General features: G+C 47.9%; 1 protein-coding gene across 1 annotated transcript in view; it reads right to left on the bottom strand.

Moving 5' to 3' along the window:
- Positions 1 to 803: 803 nt before the first annotated feature.
- The window catches only part of SMAD6 (SMAD family member 6), a 50,144-nt gene continuing 29,007 nt past the window's right edge, over positions 804 to 21,940 (bottom strand). Inside the window, exon 4 of the mRNA XM_009567600.2 lies at positions 804 to 7,473. Coding sequence (XP_009565895.2) covers positions 6,932 to 7,473 — 542 coding nt within the window. The 3' untranslated portion in view covers positions 804 to 6,931. The remainder of the gene's footprint in view (positions 7,474 to 21,940) is intronic.

Genomic DNA, 21,940 nt, shown 5'->3' with positions numbered 1-21,940 from the left:
GGTGTTACCCGAGGAAGGCTGTGCTTAGGACATTTCCTCTATTTCATCATCCAGGTTGAAAATACTGTGGGAAAAATTACTCCCAGAAGATACGGGTAGCTGTAAGCCTGATGCAACAGCAAAGGGAAAGCAAAAGGCAAGAAAAGTGTACCTGCACTTCTCAAAACCAAAGAGCAGCTGATGGGGGTTCATTTTAAGCAAGTTTCCTACGAAAAGATAGGAGCAAGCCATCCTGCCTGTCCATCCCCACAAATTTTAAACCATTTATTTGTTGTTAGCAAAAGCTGTGTGAGGATGAGCAATCCCAAAAGACGTTTCCCAGGGTCTGGCAGGCTGTCCCACATGCCCCTTGCTGTTCCTGTGCAGGAAAAGGCTGTTGCAGAAACAAAGCACTTATTAAATAAGGAGCCTCCACAAACGTTGGAGTGAGTCCAGAGGGTGGCAGGAAGACAGGCTGAGAAAGTTGGGGTTGTTCAGCCTGGAGAAGAGAAGGCTCTGGGGAGACCTCAGAGCAGCTGTCAATACTAAAAGGGGCTCCAGGAAAGCTGGGGAGGGGCTCTTGATCAGGGAGTGCAGGGATAGGATGAGGGGGGAATAGTTCTTAGCTGAAAGAAGGGATGTGTACATGAGATCTTAGGAAGAAATATTTTCCTGTGAGGGTGGGGAGGCCCTGGCCCAGGGTGCCCAGAGCAGTAGTGGCTGCCCCATCCCTGGAGGTGTTCATCGCCAGGTTGGATGGGGCTTTGAGCAGCCTGATCCAGTGGGAGGTGTCCCTGCCCATGGCAGGGGGTGGGAACTGGATGGGCTTTAAGTTCCCTTTTAACCCAAATCATACCATGATTCTATGATTTTACACCCCCACCAAAAGCTCCCCCATGCACAGACCAAGTCTCATCTCACTTCTCAGAGGTTCATTTTCAGCTTTGTCCCCCAAACCCTGCATCCCCCCAGGCCAGAGCCAAAGCATAGCTGCGAGAGTCACATTTCCCCAAGAAATTCCGGGAAAGGCGCTCCTGCTTTTAACGAGGAGAGCATTTTTTTTTCTGCAGACTTCCATAGCCAAGCTAATAAAAATGGAAAGCAATAAGAAATTCCAGCAGAAGGGAGGAGGAAAGGGAAGATACCGCTCTCTTGAACCTATCCTAAATAGGAGAAGATAATTAGCCACATACATCCCAGGAAGAATAGCAACAGTATATGCAATTATTGGGAATGCACACTTTAAGAGCATTTGCCAAAAATGCCTGCTTTTATTAAAAAGGAATGGTTTCACAAAGACCCAACTGTAAGAAAGGTTGTAATTTGCCCAAATAAAACTTAATTTGATCCATGAAATAGCTGTGGTTTATTGTGTAATATATGTGCTATGTGTTTTAATTTAATAGAATCCAATATAATTGTAAGCCAGTCGAGTTTCAGAGCAATTTTGGGTTGTTCCCACAGTGTATATAGTACAGATGAGACTTTGTGCATCGCACCAGCACATGCACAAATCGGGAATATAGAAAGGATTATCCGCAAAGCGGCAAGCAATGCTTCATCACGCACCAAATGGAAAAATAAGACCTTTGAGGAAAGCAAAAGGAGTTATTTACAGGAAATAACTCGGGATGCTCTGCAGTTAACCACTGCAACTCAGACTCCTGCACCAAGTCTTGGAGTGCTGGTGCCGGGGCAGAGGCTGCAGGGACCAGCCCCAGGATGCCACCCAGCATCAAGTGATGCTACAGACCCTGCTGCAATGCCACCACTTCATCCCCAGCACACCTCCCTTCCTGAGGGCTTGAAGATTCTGCAACCCAGTTCACCTCAAGGGAGGGAAAACAGAGAGCAATCTTTATTTTTGCTTTCTAGGAACATCGTTGTCCCTGTTGGCCACCCATCAGACCAGATCCGCGATCATCCATCAGGCACGTGCTGTTCCCAAACAGCTCAGGCAAGAGACAGAAGGGACACGACAGAGTGAAGGCACTAGAATCTCTCAACCTCCCAGCACAGCTCACAGCAACCCTGCACCCAGTTTCTTGGAAAACAGTTTAAAAACCAATCAAGGCAACCAGGTAGCAGTAGATTCACCATCAGCGCAAATCACCAAATCCAACAGCTCAAAACCTCAAAGCAATGCACGGCACCAGCAGTTCTGCCCAGCCTTGTTCCTGCAGCTGGCTCTCCACAGGGATGAGACATCACCTGGCTCTCCACTGGGCTATTTACCTGGATGAGACTTTTGATTTTTGGTCCTGGCACTTGGCAGGAAATACACCCCAACGCTCTGGCTCCTGATGCTCATTTCACACCCCTCAGAGGCACCAGCTCCAACCACACAGCTGCTTCAGCAGCACACAGCATGGTGGGCTGCTGTTAAAAGCTCTCCCTCCACTTCAATCCAACCCATTGGCTTGAAGCTACACACAGCTACACCCCCAGAGGCAGAAAGTCTGAGCCTATTGGACCCACTGAGGTTCTAGGGAGCACAGGGAGCTGTAAATAAGCACTTCAGCCACTTTACTACTCTGTCAAAAACATTGATTCACATCTCCAAAGAGATAGAGATGTTCCATTACTCACAAAGTCAAGCAGCATTGTACTCCGAGACAAACCTCCACCTCCTTCCTCTACACCAACCCTGATAGCCCATGCACAGGGGACAACATTCAACTTTTAGTTAAACATCAAACAAGTCCTCAGCACTTTTACTGCAGAGATAAAATCCTGAGAAGGAGAATTACAGTATAAAGACCCTGTACAACTGTGGCCAAAGCTGTACCACAAAGGGATCTTGGCCTCTCTTTCTGCTGAAAGTGGTTCCTTTTAGCATTCCCTTTTCCATTCTGGCTAGTAAAAGGTATTTCTCAGTCACAGTAGCAATGAACGTCTTCTTGCAGGAGGAGCAGCAGCCTCTGGGACACATGAAGAGCAACTGGTTGTTTCTCATCAGCCTATTGCTCAGACAGTTTTAAAACGCAATATTATTCAGCTTAAGAGCATCTTGTCAAATAAACACACTCCACAAATCAAAGCCCACAAGGACTCAGGTCCAATACTAGAACAACTAATTCAGCACTTACATCCAAAGTCTACTCAAGTGGATTTGGCACAAAGAAGCCACAGACACACAACACCCTGTGGAAACACCTGATGCTTCCATCAATGCTTGGGCACTCACAGAGAAGGGCGCCCAGCAAGTTTCACTGCCTCAGTAACACCTTAGAATATCTCCGTGTCTCATCACTTCCTAAGATGATCCACAAAGCAGCCAGAGTGAGTCAGATCATTCATCTCAAGCTCTTTTAGAGGATCAAGGTCTTACTCCTCACTGACAAGAAAATTTGAAAGCTGTGGTCTGAGGGAATTCCACCTGAGAAGGAATCACTGCCTTAGAGGGGCGAGACTCATCCACTTCAGAACTGCCAAGGCATCAAACCCGTGCACCCTCTCCATCCTACACCAAAATCATGACTTTCCCATGCAAAAAAACCTGATGAGTTGAGCAAACTCCAAGACCAGTGCGTTGCTGAAGCCCTTTACTTCAGCCAAGGGTTTAACACCCTGTAGCAGTATAATGTTTCAGCACTACTACAAGAGAAAAAAAAAACACTTTCTGCCACACTGCCCAACACATCCCTACAAAAAAAGCACTCAGTAATAACATAGCCCATCAGCCTTCCCAGGATAAAGCTAAATCAGCTCCAGCACAAAGAGCAAACACGCAAAACTCCACTAGAGCAGCGCAAGCTTGGTCCAAGCACAGCCCAGGTGGAAACATCCTAACCCCCTTCTTCCAAGAGCTTTCACTTCTGCCCTTAACATGGTGCAATAATCTCACACAAACCTTAAACGAAACAAGAATAGAGAATATACCACTTACCATTGTTGTTAGAAGACAACTGTTCCAGAAAGGAGAGAGAATCACCTTCAGAAGACTCTAGAAAGCAAAAAGACAAGAAGGCTGTGCCCATCCTGTTTTTATAGGGGCTGGGGCAGATGAGCAACCCCCAGCAGCTGAGGGTGCAGGCACAGCAGAGACCCATCGGGTCGTTAGCCAAACCAACGATGCCCAGCTGCTCCTGCTAACCCTGGCGGGAACAAACGCCTTCCACCCACACCTGACCTAAGCTGCCAACTCCCCGGGGCTGAACCGCCCCCAGGTTCAAACCTAGCGCACGGGATCACCCAGGTGTGCTCTGCAAAGGTCCAGCCTCGAGTTCAATAGCTTGGATGTCCTAATGCATCTTTTAAAGTTCCTAAGTTTGAATGATCACAGTAAGGTATTAAAGGGCAGAAATGGGACTGAAAAGAATGCTTGGTGGCTTTTTTCATTGCCTGGCCATAAAATCCTTTTTTATTCCCTTTAAGGTCTCGCTGTCAACTGAAATAAAACTCCAGATTTATTCTTGGGGAAGCACTTGAGTAATAAAAAAGGAAAAATTAAGCACAATCAGTGGATTGCACAAGGGAAACCCCAAAGTTAACCTTCAAATTTCACCACAAAATCTTTTTGCTGATGCAAACCTGGAACGGAGTTGTAAGGCAACCAACCAGCCCAGCTGCAAACCTTAGAATCATTAGGTTGGAAAAGACTTTTGAGATCATCAAGCCCAAATGCAAAGAGTTAAGGTAGGGAAAATGAACGGCAGGTGAACAACAGCTTCCACGGGCACTGGGACGAGGTCTTTTGTGGGTGGTTTAAAACCAAACAATAATGTTAATGCTATTCTGGTCCAAAATATGGAAGGGACCAGTGGGAAATGGAAAACGATGGCACTGCTGCATTCATGCATGCATGTGAGGAGGAGGAACTGGGGAGAAGGCAGCAGCCAGCTCGGGATATGAATGTATAACCTTCTGTGTGGTGGTGGTAAACACCAGGGAAGAGAAGAAAGGAAACAGGGAGGAGCAGCTCAGCTTTTGGCTCATTCTTCCCAGTTAAAATGAAGACAGTCTTAACAAAAATCTCTGTAAAAAGCCCCAAAACATAAAAGCGGCCTTTAGACCGACTGTGTGAGTGTGATACAGTGAGTGATGGAGGTGCTATGGCAGGACACACCAATTCTAAGCCAAAGGGGATGAAAAAAACCCTGCAAAGCTCTTGAAAGCTGGCTTTAAATGATAGTGACATGTTTTGACACTGTTCCCTGACAACAATGGCTGTAACACAAACAAAAATTAATGATGTCAAGTATTAATACTGATCCTGCATGAACTCAACCAATGTGGTCCCAATTAAACATCAAGTATGGTTATAATTTGAAAAACGACTGCGGAAATATCCTTGTGATATTCCCAGCTCGGGTCTCTCCCTGACATCGAGCCCAGGTCTGTGTGTCTCCCTGGTGGAACGCAGCTCCCTTCCGTAGCGGGATGTGGTCCCCACCATCCCCATCCTCGCTGGTGGCTGCTGTACAAGCACCAAAGCCAAAGCGCACAGTGCTGACGTACAACAAGAGGGCTTTGTAATAGATTATGTCCTACTTTAGTCTGAGTTTTGAGCTGTTGAGAAGCTCTCATTGCATGCTTTTCTCTGCAAATACAAAGGCTACAAAAGCATCCTCTGTTACATCAAAAGCTGAGGTGCTTCTGCAGTCACTGGACTCCAAAGGGTGGGACTTCATGAAAATGAAACATACAGATATTTGAAATACAACTCTACGACTTGGCAACACCACTCACTGCCAATAAATAACTTTACTAATCAAGTGGAGCCAGAACGGCCAACCTGCCATGCAAGCATATGGCCGCTGCAGTGCTGACAGCAACGCACAAGTCTGCAAAGTGCCTGATTTTATCCAGAATTTCCAGAGCCAGTAAATCAGCTAAGACAAGCTCATTTTACCAGGACTTCTTCTGGCTGCAGTTGCTCCTCAGAGCAAATATATTCTTCCCAAACAACCCTCTATCAGTTTATTGCCTGGACGAAAGCCTGAGAGAGCTACAAGACAATCTGCATCCAACTGATCTCCACCTTATTTCAAGTTACTGAAGGTATCCTGAAATTCAGGCCATGCTACGGTGACTCCAACTGAGCATCCACCCAACCATGAGTTGTCCAAAACCACCATTTGTTTATCAACTATCAAACACGTCCAGGAGACCCTGCACTCACAGACAAACCCGATGCAAGATTGATAATACAAACTGGTCCTACTGGGTAGCTCTTAGGGTTGTGGTCTACTCTGCTTTTCCCACCTCCACTGATACTCATTGGTTTGCACTGATAACCATTAATTTGCACAATCACAAACATGCACACACATCTTCATTATGTCCCCATCATGTTTTGTGTTGTCAGAGGCATCAGAGCCCTGAGCAAGAACAGCTACAGGAGATTTTCCTTTCACCTCATTTGCTCCCTGGCTCTCAAACTGTGCTCATTTTCCCTCCTCCTGGAGACAACTGCAGCCTTCCAGCAGTACAGTGTCTTTCTAAGGGTCCTGGCTGACACAGGAGACAGCGGTCACCCCTCTGGAACGTCCCCCAGCTACAAAGCACCTAAGCAGACACTGCTATGGACTTCAGCTGGGGGCTTGGGGCAAAGAAAAAGACAATTAAACCCCCCCCCTATAATGCGAATACTTTATTATCAATGAGTGACTGGTATTAGCTTTTTGTCTGGGTATTAATAATATTTCAAAAAAAACATACATCAAAATTAGGGCTTTCTCCTATTTTTGCTGTATAATTTTTCTTTTTTTTTTTAAAAAAAAAAAATCTGTATTGAAAGAATTATATAAGCCAAAGTGCATTTTCTGGTTCTTGTCCATATACACATTGCACCATACATAAATAATTACATTGTAAAAATGACTCCATAATTACAAGTATAATATATATTTTCATATAATATATAAAACTTTATATTAAATCTAGGTAGATGATATTTGGGATAGTCTGTGTTTTTTGTTTTCTTTTTCCTTTCGTCAGAGGCTGACCGTTATCGATTGTTACTGAGTAAAATCTCCAGCCAACAAGGACACGATGTGATAAACTGTCTTGAGTAACACGGCCCCCACCCTTTGGCGAAGCTAATCCGCACGCTGTTGGGGTCGTAGGGCCCGTCCGCGTAATCCAGATCAGCCGTGTGCTGCAAGAGGCAGGATTTCTCATAGTCAAACACCTTGATGGAATAGCCCGGCATCACCTTGCGCACTATCAAAGTCCTACAGTTGGGAATGTCCAGTGTCGGGGAGTTGACGAAGATGGGATGCTCGCTGCGGTTGTAAGCCCACACACCATCTGGTTCTTTGCTAAGTAAAATCCCATAGCCAATTTTACTTCGAGTCCTTCTCACAGTCTCGCTCCTGTTTTCCAGGTTTAGCTGTCCGAGGCAGAAGCCGTTTCCTTGAGGTAGGTCATAAAATATACTGACAGACTGTTCATACACTGTGTAGAGGCGGCCAACGCGTGTCCGGTGCTCCCAATAGGCCACATTGCACCAATGGCTCCTCTTCATGGCATCAGGTGACGTACTGGCATCTGTAGGGGAAAGCAGAGATAGAGTCAGTGTTTGTTTTGACTGCCTGGGAAAAGACAGGTATGGAGGATAAGGCTTTTCCCACCCACTGGCGCTGCTCACATAGGAACGGAACTTGTGTTCAACCCAAAACCTGTATTCAACCCAAAGCTTGTCTTCAATTATGGAATATAAGACCAAGAAAGAAGGCTCAAGCAAAGGCTGGTGACCCAACAGGCCACCCACCAGCTCCCATGGAGCTCAACACGTCTCTCTCTTTGTAACTTAACATTCAATCCTGCGTTGAGCAGTCGGGGGCCCCTTGTATTCAAGGTACCTGCATTTCTAGCACCGAGAGCCGGAAGGGACACCGCACCACTGCACCGGCCAGCCATGAGCCTGGCAGGTCCCCAAGCTCCTCCAGCATTGCTGGGGTGGCGTACTCCCATTTTCAAAGGCCATCTTGTGCTGAGCTGAAACACAGGGGATGTCCACAAAGTGCTTGGATGACTGACCCAACAGTTATCTCTGCTGTGTAATATTCTTTGACAGAGATGCTGATGTTCCCAGAGGGATCACGAAATTCGAGGAGGCATTTCACGCTAAGGGGGAGTAGTTGCTATGAACTATACATGTCCTCCTAACAAAGACATTGAAGCTCTTTCCAGAACGACAAACTTCTCTTTCTAGAAATTACATTCAAGGAAGACAGGAGAGACACAGACTGCCAGAAATCTGTTTGATTTGTGATGCCTCCAGAAGGAAGATGGGAACTCTTAGCCCCAAAAGAGCCCAGAAGAGAGTGAACTAACCTCTTGCTGGTCATCATTCCCGCTCCCACCATACCAGTAACTGGGATTTCAAGCAAGGAGCTCTGCTTTAAGCCAGCCCTGTTCCATGCCCGGCATTAAGCTCCCTGACAATATATCACGCGCCCGTGGCCTGCTGACCCCTCTGCCTTCGTGCCATCACGTCCGATTAACTCGCATGCGGGGTGATGCCATTATTTTGCTTCAGAGACCCTATTGACGCACCGGATTTCAAGCGCAGCCCTACAGCCCCGTTTCTTTTCAAGCTCAAATTACCCCGGAGGGGAACGGTCTCTCCTCCCCATTAACCATCTTTGAATTAAGCGGCTTTGTTAGAGTTTAACTTGAGTTGTAACTATACAAATTTAAGGGGAGGGAGATGGGGGAAGGAGGGTAATTGGGGAGGCAGAGAGGTCGGCAGGATGCCCTTTGCCATGGGCAACGCTCATCGTCTTCCACCACCCCCTTCACTCATCACAGGTCTAAATCACCTAAAAAATGCCAGATTGGCCCCTTTCTCCCTCGATATCTGTTCCAATAATTTTTAGGTCCCAGCATGGCCACCAATAGCCCCTTTTTTTGATGCGTATTTCATCAAGAACTCGTAAGGAAGCCCCACAGCAATCAGATACTTCAACCCCAGTGAGAAAAGAAACACCATTTTCCTGTATTTATGGCAATCCTGCATGGAGGAGCGAGCCAACAACCCTGTGCCCCGCAGTACTGGAGGTGATGTCCTGGGCCTACAAAAGGCATGGGAAAAGCCCTGCTGAATACAACTGGGCAAGACAAGCACCTTAAATTCAGAGTCAGTGGCTCTGCACAGCAGGGAAATGGGTGAAGGCCTTTGGTCAGGGCAATGGCAGCATGTGGAGCCGGGTGAGGCAAATTTGGGGTTCTTTCCCACAAGCACCAGGTTGAGGTGGGACACTCCATCATGTCCCAGTGGCACTGATGGGTCTTTGTTTCTCCATGCTTCTGAGCCATCTTCAGCCGCAACCACTCAGAATCACTCTGTAATAAGCTCATCCTAATTCTGTGCTTTGCCGGCAAGAAAAATCAGCCAAAACCAAAGTTTTTTCTATTTCTTACTCTCAGGCCAATAACTGCACTTCCTCTGTCATGTCAAATGACCCTCCTATGTCCAGGGCACCAGGAATTAAACAATCAACCCAGCTTGCCCAGGAAGGGTAATGACTTCATTGGCAAGTACACGATGAATATGTTGTGCCCCAATGATGTTGCACATCATTAAATACTGACAACTGGACTTGACTCTTCTCAAAGCACCTCACAATGCCTTGCCAAGCAATAGCCATAGGAAGAGCAAATTTCAGGGAAGGCAGAAAAGATTCAAATGTAATTCTGGGTTAGAAACCAAGCCAGCTGCCTACTGCCATTATGGTGCACTAAGATGCTGAGGGACATGGTTTAATAGTGGACAGGTACAGTTTGATTCAATGATCTCGATGGCCTTTTCCAACCAAACAACTCTATGATTCCATGAAGATCTCCATGAAGAACAGAAACTTTGATGAAATTCATGATAAAAACGTTCAGAACCTCTCTGTAGTATTTCTGTAGGAGCTGTAAAAATGTTAACCAAGTTTATGTCATTAACACAAATTTGACCCAGACAGTCTTATCTAACTGAATGTTACTGAAGCAAGACCATCCCTAGCTACATCTGTACAAAGCCTAGAAATCTACAGCTTAGCATGGATGAAAATCGTTTGACCTTCTTTGAGAACATCCTTTGGTCTACCACCACGCAGACTGTCAAGCCCAGTTTGCTCTTTTTAATGCACTACGGTAAGTAATTCCATGTTTTCCTTTAAGAGGTGAAACAAGATGTAGCTCATAAATGATGAAGAGAGCAAGCAGCAGAAAGAAGAGGTACTGAGTGATTGAGGTTCATCTTCCACAGCATCCAGTTTACCACCATCATTCCCCTGGGACATGGTAGAGTTAGGACGTTCCCAGTGTCTTTCCAAAACTTTTCTCAAACGCTAAATTTTGCTGTCCACTCAAGTGATGCTGGGGAGGGGCTACAGGCAAGCTCTGAGATTTTCATCTGCTGGACCTGGAGGCTGGTAGCAATTACTGAGCTCTGCATCTGTTTAACCTCCCAACCTCCACAAAGCCCCACATGCCCATTAGGTAAGCTGGGTTTGTTATCACATTTTTTAGAAAGTACCACTCAGCCCCTGAATCTCCCTTGGAGACTAAGAATGGGGTAACTTCAAAACTCAAGTTTCCTCATCAGCTGAATTACTCAGGAGGGGGAAAGCACAGAAAGATGAAACCAGTGTCTACCCTGTAAGAACATCTCTGTTGGAGTGAGTTCAGAGGAGGTCACAAAGATGAACCAAGGGCTGCAGCACCTCTCCAGGCTGAGAGAGTTGGGGTTGTTCAGCCTGGAGAAGAGAAGGCTCCAGGGAGACCTTAAAGCAGCTTCCAGTACTGAAAGGGGCTCCAGGAAAGCTGGGGAGGGGCTCTTGATCAGGGAGTGGAGGGAGACTACTAGAGGGAACAGTTTTCAGATGAAAGGGGAAATTAAGATGAGATCTTAGGAAGAAAGGCTTCCCTGTGAGGGTGTGGAGGCCCTGGCACAGGTTGCCCACAGAAGTGGTGGCTGCCCCATCCCTGGAGGTGCTCAAAGCGAGACTGGATGGGGCTTTGAGCAACCTGATCCAGTGGGAGGTGCCCCTGCCCACGGCATGGGCCTGGAACTGTATGGGCTTTAATGTAGGTGCCACCATCTCTAGTGTCATCTCTGCTTTCCAGGAACTGGCACGTATTTTGGCAAAATCATCAATCTAAGCACATGTTGAAAATGGTGGGAGGGTTTTTTGCACCTTCTGCATCTGAACTACCCTTATTAAAACCAATTCCAAGCAATTTATGGCATGAGCTTCAGTCCATCCATACATGCAGGCATTGCATCTTGGGGGCTGAAATCCCCCATGCCAATATGCTTCTCATCTCTGTCACCCAGTCACAGCTCCTGCCTGGCAGTGACAGGTCTGCCAGCTTGAAGCATTCCAGGAGATGTCCTGTGTTCCTTCAAACGGGTGAGGAAGTGAGGTTTAGGTAATTGCACATCAAGCAGCTAAAAGTTTCCTTTCCACCCCACTGTTCCTGGCCAGGGGTGAAGAAAGCCTTTAAAATCCATGCAACCAGCTGCAAAAGCAACCCGCCCACGGCCCTAAGGCAAATCAAACACCCCGAAAGGAGACGTTTAAAAGGTTCATCTGCAAACCCTCTGCCTCCAGAAAGCTTTCAGCAGCATCTCTCTTCTCCCCCAGCCCCATCCATCGCCGCCTGCCCTGCTCCCGTTGCCGCGGTGCGTTCTTTGCCTCCTTTTATCTCCCAGCGCAATCAACCAAATCCTGAAAAGATGAACTCATCTTGCAGCCTTGACATAAAGCAAGCACTTCAGCGAGCCCCTAATACGAGGGGGCCTGCGCTGTGTCTTATCCCCTGCCAAGTATTAGTTTCGCCTCCAGCTATCTCAGCCACTACCACTCAGCAGACAGCAGGGGCGGTGGCAGAAAAGCATCTCCTCTGCCTTTTATATACATATCTCAGTCTGTCCTCCTCTTTTTCCACTCTGCTCTTTATGGACAAACAAGAAAATTGACTTTTTTTCCCTATTCTGCTGGAATAGAGGCAGGCTTGCTGGGTTTCTTTTTGAAGAAAGACAAATATTTGAGTCCTGCAGTGCCTCCCTTGATGGTATAAGCCACATTTTTAACAACTATCATCGTAGGCAGCTACAACTTCTAACGCTACATTTAGGCTGGCGTCAGGGCTATCTCTTCCATCAAAGCCACCTTTATCGATCAGATGGATGGGCTGAAACTCAGGTTCTTGTTTACTCATTCCTCCGAGTCGCCGGTTCCTTCGCTGCAGCACCAATGCCTCAGCAGCAGACCCATCCGAAAGGAAACTCAAACAATTTCAGATTAAGAAAACAAGATAGGAAGCGAGACGGGGAAAAAAGACTTAACGGGAAAAAAGAGGTCTTGCATGGCTCAGGCGAAAGGAATTCGGGTATGGGAATAAAATCCTCGCAGGGTTACCAGCACTGCTGCTTTCGCTCCCTGCAGAGTGTGGAGGTAAAGAAAATAACATGAGGTTTTCGAGTATTTGCAATTTGACAGTGCTTTCTGCCAGTAAACTTCAAAGCAGCGCATTACTAGCGAAAAGAAAGATGCTTTTTTTCCAAAACAAAATGCTGCACGGTCCCACTGCTTGATGTTGCACTTAAAAGCGGGATGGAAAACATGGGCAGATCACAAAATCCATGATTAATAAAAGTATCTGATTCATGCTCCAGCTCTCCCAGAGACACCAAAGCTCCTCTCAGCAGCTCAAACAGCCCCCACAATACACGGCTGCGAGGAAGATTTTGCTGCGTAAGGAAACAGGGATGAAAAGGGAGGTTTGCTGCAGTGCTTTGAGGAATATTCCCATTTTTGCACGCTCTCCTGAGGAAAACAGTCACAAGCGGCGCCGTGTTGTTTTTCCAAGTGGAGCCCCCCATGAGGAAGGGGTGATGCCAGCCCCTCCCTTCTCCCGAACCACCCTCATGGCTTTGCAAAACACATTTAAGAGGTGCCCACAGCAAAGACCACGCATGTGAAAATTAAAACCTGCTGCACTCTACAAACGCGATGAGGGTTTGAATGCACAGTCGGCCACCTGGAGAGATGATGTGAGATATTCAAGAGTGTCCCCGCGCCTCAGTCCACACCCCATTTTCACATCCCCCTCTTCTGCACTCCGGCATCACAGGGCAGTCTAACGCTCCTCTGGCCATGGAGCGTAGTTACATCCTTCCTCAATGGCCAGCACCTTTCCATTCAGGTTTCATAGACTCATGGAATGGTTTGGGTTGGCAGGGATGTCAAAGCCCACCCAGTCCCACCCCCTGCCATGGGCAGGGACACCTCTCACTGGATCAGGTTGCTCCAAGCCCCATCCAACCTGGCCTTGAACACCTCCAGGGACGGGTAGCCACAACTTCTCTTGGCAATCTGGGCCAGGGCCTCCCCATTCTCACTGTGAGATTTATTCCACTTCAGTCTCTATCAGACACATGCTCAGCCTTTTTTCTCTGCTGTAGCACTGATGCATGCTCACATTACCACCAGCATGGAAGCAGGATGGTGATAGCCATACACGGGTCACTCTGAACAAGGTTCAGATAAAAAGCCTGGCACAAAGAACGCACACATTTCCCAAAAAATCTTTTAACAGTTCACTAGGGAGCCATCGGTTAAAATAATCCCCCATTAACATTCTTAGAAACAAGCTCCAGGGAAGGAAGGGGTTAAAACTTTCCGCAGCAGAAATGGAATTTTTATGGCCCTGCAAAAAAAAAAAAAAAAAAAAAAAGCCAACCCAAATTTAATTGTCAATCTGCCCCAGCAAAGCTCACACCCAGTTTCGTTAAGCCAATACACTTAAAATACCTCTGCCTTACAAGTTTCAGCTGGAATGCATCACCACGGCCCCAAAAGCCCCTGAGCTGCCACCACGGGACCAGACCCTGCCCTCTTCAGCAAAAGAAGCTGTGTTGTCCCCAGCACAACGCCCTGGGGACAAAGGGACACAAAGCAGTCACCATCTGTCTGTCCATCCTCACTGGGAGCAGGGGGGAGGGACTTTGAAGGCACCTTCCCACCCTTAGAGGAGCTGCAGCCCTTGGAGAGCCATGTCTTCTTGGCCAACAGTGGCTTTGTGGGTGCACAGGAGTGCTCCAGCATTGGCTCCACCATATATTTAAGGCAGAATCCCAAGCCCACAAGCAAATGAATGCAGGAGACTGGGTAGGACCTGGGCAACCACCCTGCAGCAGCCCTGGGGACAGCAGAGGAGGGCAGTCAGCCAGAGGTTCTCCATGCTGTCCTCCCCAGCCAAAGACAGGGAAAGGCCTGATGAGGACAATGACAGTTTAGTCCCCTTTCAGAATTACTACTTGGTTTCTCTAACGAAGTAAGAAGCTGCATGTCACAGCAGGACAAAAGGCTTGTGCAAGGAAATGGCAGTTGGGTGGGTGCAATAGGAGGCTTGACAACTCTAGGCTTCTTCTTGGACTTTCTCCTTAAGGCCCAGAATCAGCTGAGGATCCTTTAATGTCCCAGCTTTCACCAAGACAAACTTGCTCCCTGATTCAAAGAGGCCCTGAAGGGCTGTAAGCAGCTCCCCAGCCAATGCCCAAGATCTGCCAGGGACAGCGGTCCAGACCTTCTCCATGCTGCAGGGCACCAAATTCTCTCCTGGACTTCTGTTTTGTTCTGCTGAGAGAAACATTCAGCCCAGCTCATACCTCAATTATAACGTAAGAGCTTGATTTCATATTACGATTAAACTGGCGTCACCATGAGGTCCCAACCCCTCCAACCCCAGCACGGCTCCTGGCACATTCCTCACATGGATGCGGTTGTTGTGCAGCTACAGAGACCAGTTCACTTCACTCATCTGGCAAAAACCAACACCAAAGAAACCACCAGAGAACTGGAAAGAGCCCTTGCCACCATCGTACCCACCATGGAAGAGGAACCTTCTTCCTTTTCCTTCACCACCTCAACCACTTTCTTTACCTCCACCTTTTACCTCAGAGCAGAACCCTGGTGCTCCCCAGCCTCCTTCCATGAGCTGATTTAATTCTTTAACCCAGTAGATGATTAACTCAGAGGAACACTTGCACTGGGTTAATTAATTAAATTAGTTAAAAGAACGGTCTGACGGGCAACAGAGCTGGTGGAAGAGGCACATGGAGAGGCCTGGGGGGAAAGAGGGGGACATTTCCATGGCAGCCCAAGAAACAAAAGCAACACAGGACAGGAGCCAATGCCAAGAACCAGGATGAAAACAATTTTCTCTGCATGAAAGAAACCGCTCTGCAAAATCATCAGCTCATGCTAATTCTTTTTTTCTATCCTTCAAAGAAAAACACATGCCATGTTTAGTTCTGCCCGGAAATTTGTGCTCCATCATCGGTTAGCTTATTTTCAAGGACTTTTGTTTCTAATGTACCTTCTCTGCCTATTAAATACTCAGTCCAGAACATGATTTTAAGTTATTTTAGCAGAGTTTCTTTTTTCCCAATCCCCCTGCATCATTTCCAAAGGTCTTTTCAGCCAAGGGTGAAAAGTCGTAGAAAGCAAGAAAACTGGAAAAGCCCAGCTCAGGTATTTTTCACTGACATTTTTATGCGTTACTTCTAAAGGGCAATGTTTTCAGAGATTTAGGTGACTTTTTTTTTTCTCCTTGAGTCAAACAGCCTCCATATAATCTCGGCTTCCCTTGCTCACAGCTTTCGCAGGCACGCTCATCGCTTTTAAGTTCCCCGGCTGCGCATGTAACCTGGCGTTATACCCGGTGTGTAAAAGTTAACACAACAATGTAAACACATCTTCAAAAGGAGCCCAAAACGTCATCACCTTTGTTGGCTGCCAATTATGAAAGCACCAGACCTGTCATCAACCAGAACTTGGCTGGGACTTCTCCACTGTTGGAAATCAGCCCTGGCAAAGTCCAAGCTCAGCACCTCCAGGAGCACCCGTAGCATCCCCGCTGCCCGGCCATGGGTGCCTCCAGCCTGCGCTCCAACCAGCCCGAGAAACGGGGAGAGAAATGTACTGGTAAAAGGCACAGAGGATAGGCGGGGAGAAAGGTCTCCACTAACTCATTGTTGGTAAAATCAGGAAGTTTGCTGAAAATCTTGAGAGCATCATCTAGTTGGGGTTGGATGGCTTTTCTCTCTGCCTCCCACTGCACACTGAGGAACGGGGAAGCCTCATTACCCGAATGCGCTCTTCAGGGCAGGACCACGAGGGTGGAGGATGCTGGGACAAAAGAAATGAGGGGAAAAATCCCTTTTTTCATTTTTAGGTTAAGAACTTGTACTTTCAGCTCCTCCAACCAACCATGTACACAATCCTTTTTTTTTTTTTTCTTCCCCCCAGAGCCTGAAAAACGCTCAGAATCCAAGAGAAATCACCCCATAAATCACCCAATGGCAGATTTCCCTTTCAGCTGCCGCTGCAACATCCAACGCTTGCTCCCTTCCCTGCGCCGCTCCTGCCTGGCGCCGTTCCAGCCCCCGCTATTAATTAATCCGGGGGCCGCCTGCTGCAATCCCAGCTACGCCAACCGCATCCGACTGGGCTGGGCTGGTGGGCAGACGTTGGGCCGGCCAAATCCCAAGGGACCTCCTGAGCTCTCCCTTTCGAAGCTGTTTCGGCTTTGCAGAGCAATTTTGGATGCTCTTAGAAATCCCAACTCATGCCCTCAAGGAGAGAAATAATCTGCTCAGTGTCCAGAGTTATGGCAAATCAGAGCATCCCGTGGTGGAGGAGAGACTCTGGAAAAGGGTATAAATAAATAATAACAGTTTTCGCTCATAGAGGAGTTTCGGGTGAGCGCTTCAAAGCATTTTAAAAGCAGAAACTAATTAGTAGGTGCCTCTGAAGAGAAACAGGAATAACACCCCTTTCCGCCTCCATCACGCCTCTCGGGCAGAGCACGTTGGGTGCCAGACTCGGCTCCCGGCTGAGCCTGGGAATCACCTTGCTGGAGGGTGATGGTTGCGAGGCTTGGGCGGTAACCGAACCAAAGCCCTGCCTGGTTCATACTAGCACTGAATGAGGGGGTTTCTACCAGCGTGGAGGGGACACCAAGGTGACGGAGCTGGTTTGGGAAGTCAGACACTGAGATGGTGAGGACCATCACCAAGGTGGCTGCAGAGATGCTCTATAAACGCTTGAGCCTCCCAACTCCCTCTGCTGCCAGGCTTGACAAGAGCATCCGAGCCTCCCCGACAGCAGCAGGACCACCAGCCCAGCACTGGCCACCTGATGCAGAGACCTCTTCCAGAGAAAAGAAAAAAGAAAGGAAAAGAAAAGGAGAAAGGAAAAAGGAAAAAGGAAAGGAAAAGAGAAAAGAAAAAGAAAGCCTTTTTCCTGTAGTTCTTAGCTAATACGAGGGCACTGAGCTTCTCTGAACAAAGAGGGCTGTCCTGCAAAGGCCACACAGCCGTGCAGCACACACCACCTACTCATGCAGTTCTCAGCACAGCCCCAACCCCAAATTATACCTCCACTCCCTCCAGTAACAACCTAAATCTGCCCTTTCCAAAGGTGAATGCTCAGTGTTTCCCCTACAAGGCCTCCTTCAGACGTCCCAGGCTGGTCATGCAAAACCTGCACCCCAGAACATCAGCAAAGCTGGAAACGTTGGGCTTCACAGCTTGTACAGGACATGGGAAACAAAGCAGACTGCAACTGCAGCAGCTTTGCAGTGCTTTTCTACTTTTACCACCCAGAAAACAAGGGGAGATGCTTCCCTGGGTGGAAAATCCAAGCAAACCCAAATAAAACATCATCATCAGATAAATTCTGAGAGCCTGCAATTGTGCTCCAGCCTCAGCTGTTCCCTCTGAAGCCCCGCTATCACACCTCAATCAGATTTACGCCTGAGAACAAGCCGTGGGGTTTTGGAGCAAAGGCAGCCGACGTGAGAAGCAGCGAGCGGGTTGAAAAAAATCCAAGGCCACCCTGATTTCTCTGAAGCGAGGACACCGCGTGGCCCCAAGCAGCATCCTCGAGAGGAGACCAAGGCGCTGGAGGCAGATGTGTGTCGGCTCGATGCCAATACCACTGCAAATATCAAGGACTGCAAAAGCTCTAGGAAACTATCACCAACCTGGAAAACAAGCTGTGACGGAGGAGTGCCGGGCTGGGGAGGCTCCCGGGGGCCACAAGCAAGAGCCCATCAAATGTTTTTCTCCATATGGGCTGGGAATGAGCCGCCTTGCTCTTCGCTCGGAGTCCAGCCCCGGGCAGCCACAACACCCCAGCCTGTGAGTTTTGGAAGAATAAAAATCTTGGGCTTTCATCCCAAATTCCCATTGGTACCTGGACCAGCTGTGGGTCCCCTACCCTAGGCCCACCCTCTGCTCCCCAAAAGGGCTCTGGATGATGGTTTCTTTCACCTGCTAATTCTCCCCCTGCATTGTTAAGAAGGGAAATTTTTCCAGCTTGGTATCAGCGCCCTCACATATACAGGAAGCAGACAGGGGTTGAGAGTGAAATGGAAATTTGCGCTTTGTTCTCTCTGGCCAAAACCCAAGATCTTTCTCCTGATAAAGCTCTCCCTGAGACTCACTATCTATCAGAACAAGCCTCGCAAGTTAGGGAGCCACAGCTCCGTGGCTGCCACTGCGTGTCACGGCGCCTGTGGTGCCTTCCAGTCCTCGCTTGTGGCAGATTTGCCGAAGTTTTACAGCGAATTAAAGGATTTTGAGTGCCAGCGTGCCTTTGCAAGAAAACAATTCCTCTGGTGTGCAAGCCAATTTGGTCACGTTGAAAAGATAAACCTGTACGTGGATGTCTTGGAGCTCATATCTGTTGGAGAGGAATTAAAAGCAATGGGGATGGAGCCTGTATGCGGTGAAGAGCACACGCGAGGCAGAGGCGGGTCTCAGGTCCCGCAGCATTGGAAGGGAGCATGGGGACGGCTTCTGCCCTTCTGCTCGCACAGGCATGCATGTCTGCATGGCTGCAGCCGGGCCAGGAGGAACGTGCAGAGGGATGCGTGCATGCGTGTGCACCCACACACACCAGATTTTCTGATAGCTCATTCATGTATTTATGTGTAAACATTTTCTGGGGCTATTCCAGCCCTTACTCCAAGCAAGTAGCTCACTCCACCGACAACTGCTTGTGGCCAGCCTCCACGGGCGCGTACTCCCACTTAAGTAAAGACTAAACAACGACTTAAGCATCTCAGGGTTTAGGACCCATAGCTGGTCCCTCACATTCACAGCTGAAGCAGCGAGGATGCCATGCTGGTGGTTTCTGCTTTGCAGAAGGACCTACACCATTGTGCATATGGTGGGTAACAACCCTCTATGCCATTTGGGTGCCACAGTGGATGCACTGGGAGGGGTTTCCTGGCCTTTTTTGTGTAAAATCCATAAATCCCAGAAGTGAAGACACAGCACAAGGCCATCTATTTCTGCCAGCCTGGGATAAGATCACCCTCAAAGACCAAACATACCTCGTGTTGTTTTTATACTCCCTGGAATGGTGCTGTAAATCTATTTAAGTTTAGATAAACAGCAAGGAAATTTGTGCAGGGGATAAGCAAGGGACGGGACAAAAACCAATGTGTTTGCATGCAATCTACAACATTCACAAGCATCACTGCAGCCAGCAAGGCCAGGACATGCAGCTTCCAAAAGCCCCTGAAGTCATCTTCACAATAAATGGTGATAAATAATACAATAAACAATAAAATAAATAATTTTGTCATTCCCAGATGACAAAATCCCTAACGCTGTATTTGCACATGAAGAGTGGAGGTGACTCATGCTAATTACTCTCCCTGGCCAAGAAGGAATTGTTTTCATTTCTGAAAACCACAGTTTCTTATAAAAAAGGGGGAGTGGGAAATAGGAAAATACCAAAATACCCACCCAGTTCTGTGGGATACATCCTGTCCTGCCACACTGATAGGAACCCCAGACACCCCAATGCTCCAGCTTCACCCAGGATGTTCAAAGAGGAAAGGATTAATGAGTTATAGCATGGACACAGCCAGACATGAACAGCAGAGATGCTATCAGCGACAGCTCTGGGTCTCCTCATTTCCAGTAGCACTCACTCAATGTAACGCAGTCGAATAATTTCGGGGTGTATGAACAGAACTCAGTGCAGTTGGAGGAAGAAGAAGGGTCTTCATCCAGATTGAAAACCCTCCTACCTTTCTTGGAGGGCAGCTGAAATTTAGAGCTAAAAATAACCTTTTCAGGACTGCCCATGCAGGGTTTGTGGTTGCAATTCCTCCACGAGACATTTCGGCAGAGGGAACGAAGAGGCTGCAGTTATAAACTCTGCAAATGAAGTACCAAAGTAAGCGACTTGCCCATCAAGAGGAAAATGGGAAGGAGAGCAGGTCGGGCTCTTTGTAAATCAAGGACAGGGAGATTAACAGAGCATGTGAATGCTTCGTTATGGCTAACGAGTTCAAGACTGCACAGCCTGAACACAGCCAAGCGCTAGAAGAGAAATGTCAAATTCTTCCCTTCCCCTCGAGGGGAATTGATTGTAAAAAATGAAGTAAGGCATTTTGGGGGGAAATAAGTCTGGTACTACACATTAAAAAGGCAGCCTGTCAGCAACCTAAAAGAGCCTCATTTCTCCATTCTCCTATAGGTCATACATATATAAATAAAATATCCACATGGATGCAAAGAACCTTCCCATACAAACCCTGAAGAATAACTGAGTGTAAAATCAAGGTCATATTTTGCAGAAATACCTTCACAAAGGTCCAGCGAGCAACACAGTTCCCACTTTGGATTACTTGTGCTTGTTATTGCAACATTTTTGACTATTTCTAATGGGGCTGAGGTTGATGTAGAAGCCTTGCTGTTCAACCCCAGTATTTGCACGGTACAAACAAACCAATGCTATTATGGAATCATGGAATGGTTTGGGTTGGAAGGGACCTCAAAGCCCATCCCGTTCCAACCTTCCTGCCATGGGCAGGGACACCTCCCACTGGATCAGGTTGCTCAACGCTCCATCCAACCTGGCCTGGAACACCTCCAGGGATGGGGCAGCCACCACTTTTCTGGGCAACCTGGGCCAGGGCCCTCACCACCCTCACAGGAAGACATTTCCTCCCAGTTTGTCATCTCAGTCTCCCCTCTTTCAGCTTAAACTCATTCCCCCTCGTCCTATCCCTGCACTTTCTGATCAAGAGCCCCTTCCCAGCTTTCCTGGAACCCCTTTCAGTACTGGAAGCTGCTCTAAGGTCTCCCTGGAACCTCCTCTTCCTGAACAACCCCAACTTTCTCAGCCTGGCCTCGGATGGGAGGTATTCTAGCCCTCTGATCATCTTTGTGGCCTCCTCTGGACTTGACGTTCTAAACCCTCAGGTTCCTGAACTAGAATCCTTAAATTGTTAAAAATAGGAAAGAAACTGCACAGTTCACATATTTTATAAAGCTGGGTTAAATCAACATCTGCAAAAAATATCCCTGTTAAACGGAATAGCAGGATTTCATTAAGTAAATTGCAAGTTGGCAAAAATTCTGAAAGAAAGGGAAAAAGCCACAGCCAGCCCTGTAATTTAAACCTTATTTTAACCGTGACAGCATGACGGTGAGAGGCTGCATTTCCAAACAAAAAAATAAAGGCTAAAAAGAAGTACCTGTTCCCCTGCTCCCCACCCCAGTGCACCGCAGCATCTGCAGTCATTAGGCTAACGAGCCCTTCCCCAGGGAGATGAAGAGGGAGCAGAATCCACTCCTGGCCCTGCATCTTTCTTATGCATCCCCCGCAAACTGGCCAAATCCAGGATGTTCCACTGTGGGAGCACCCGGATGCCTGTGCGGCAGTAGAGGCTGATGGGTGACAATGCTGAGCCCTTGGAACCACATGGGTTTGGGTTCACCCCTGTGGGTCTGCAGCCCATGGGGCCGAGCCAGCAGAGAGAGAGCCCCGTGCCTGGGGGCCAGCAGCCAAAAGCTGGGAGTAGACGGCTGCAAGGCTGCAAAACAGCTCAGTCCAGGCAACACTTCATCACTTTATGTATTTTAAACCCATCCTGCTCCCCTGCACGCGACCAGAAGCCAGCCAGGTGCTGATGCCTAGGCAAA

The sequence above is a fragment of the Cuculus canorus genome, chromosome 12, assembly GCF_017976375.1.
Source record: "Cuculus canorus isolate bCucCan1 chromosome 12, bCucCan1.pri, whole genome shotgun sequence".
Taxonomy (NCBI): Eukaryota; Metazoa; Chordata; class Aves; order Cuculiformes; family Cuculidae; genus Cuculus; species Cuculus canorus.
This window is presented reverse-complemented; position numbering and strand designations above follow the sequence as displayed.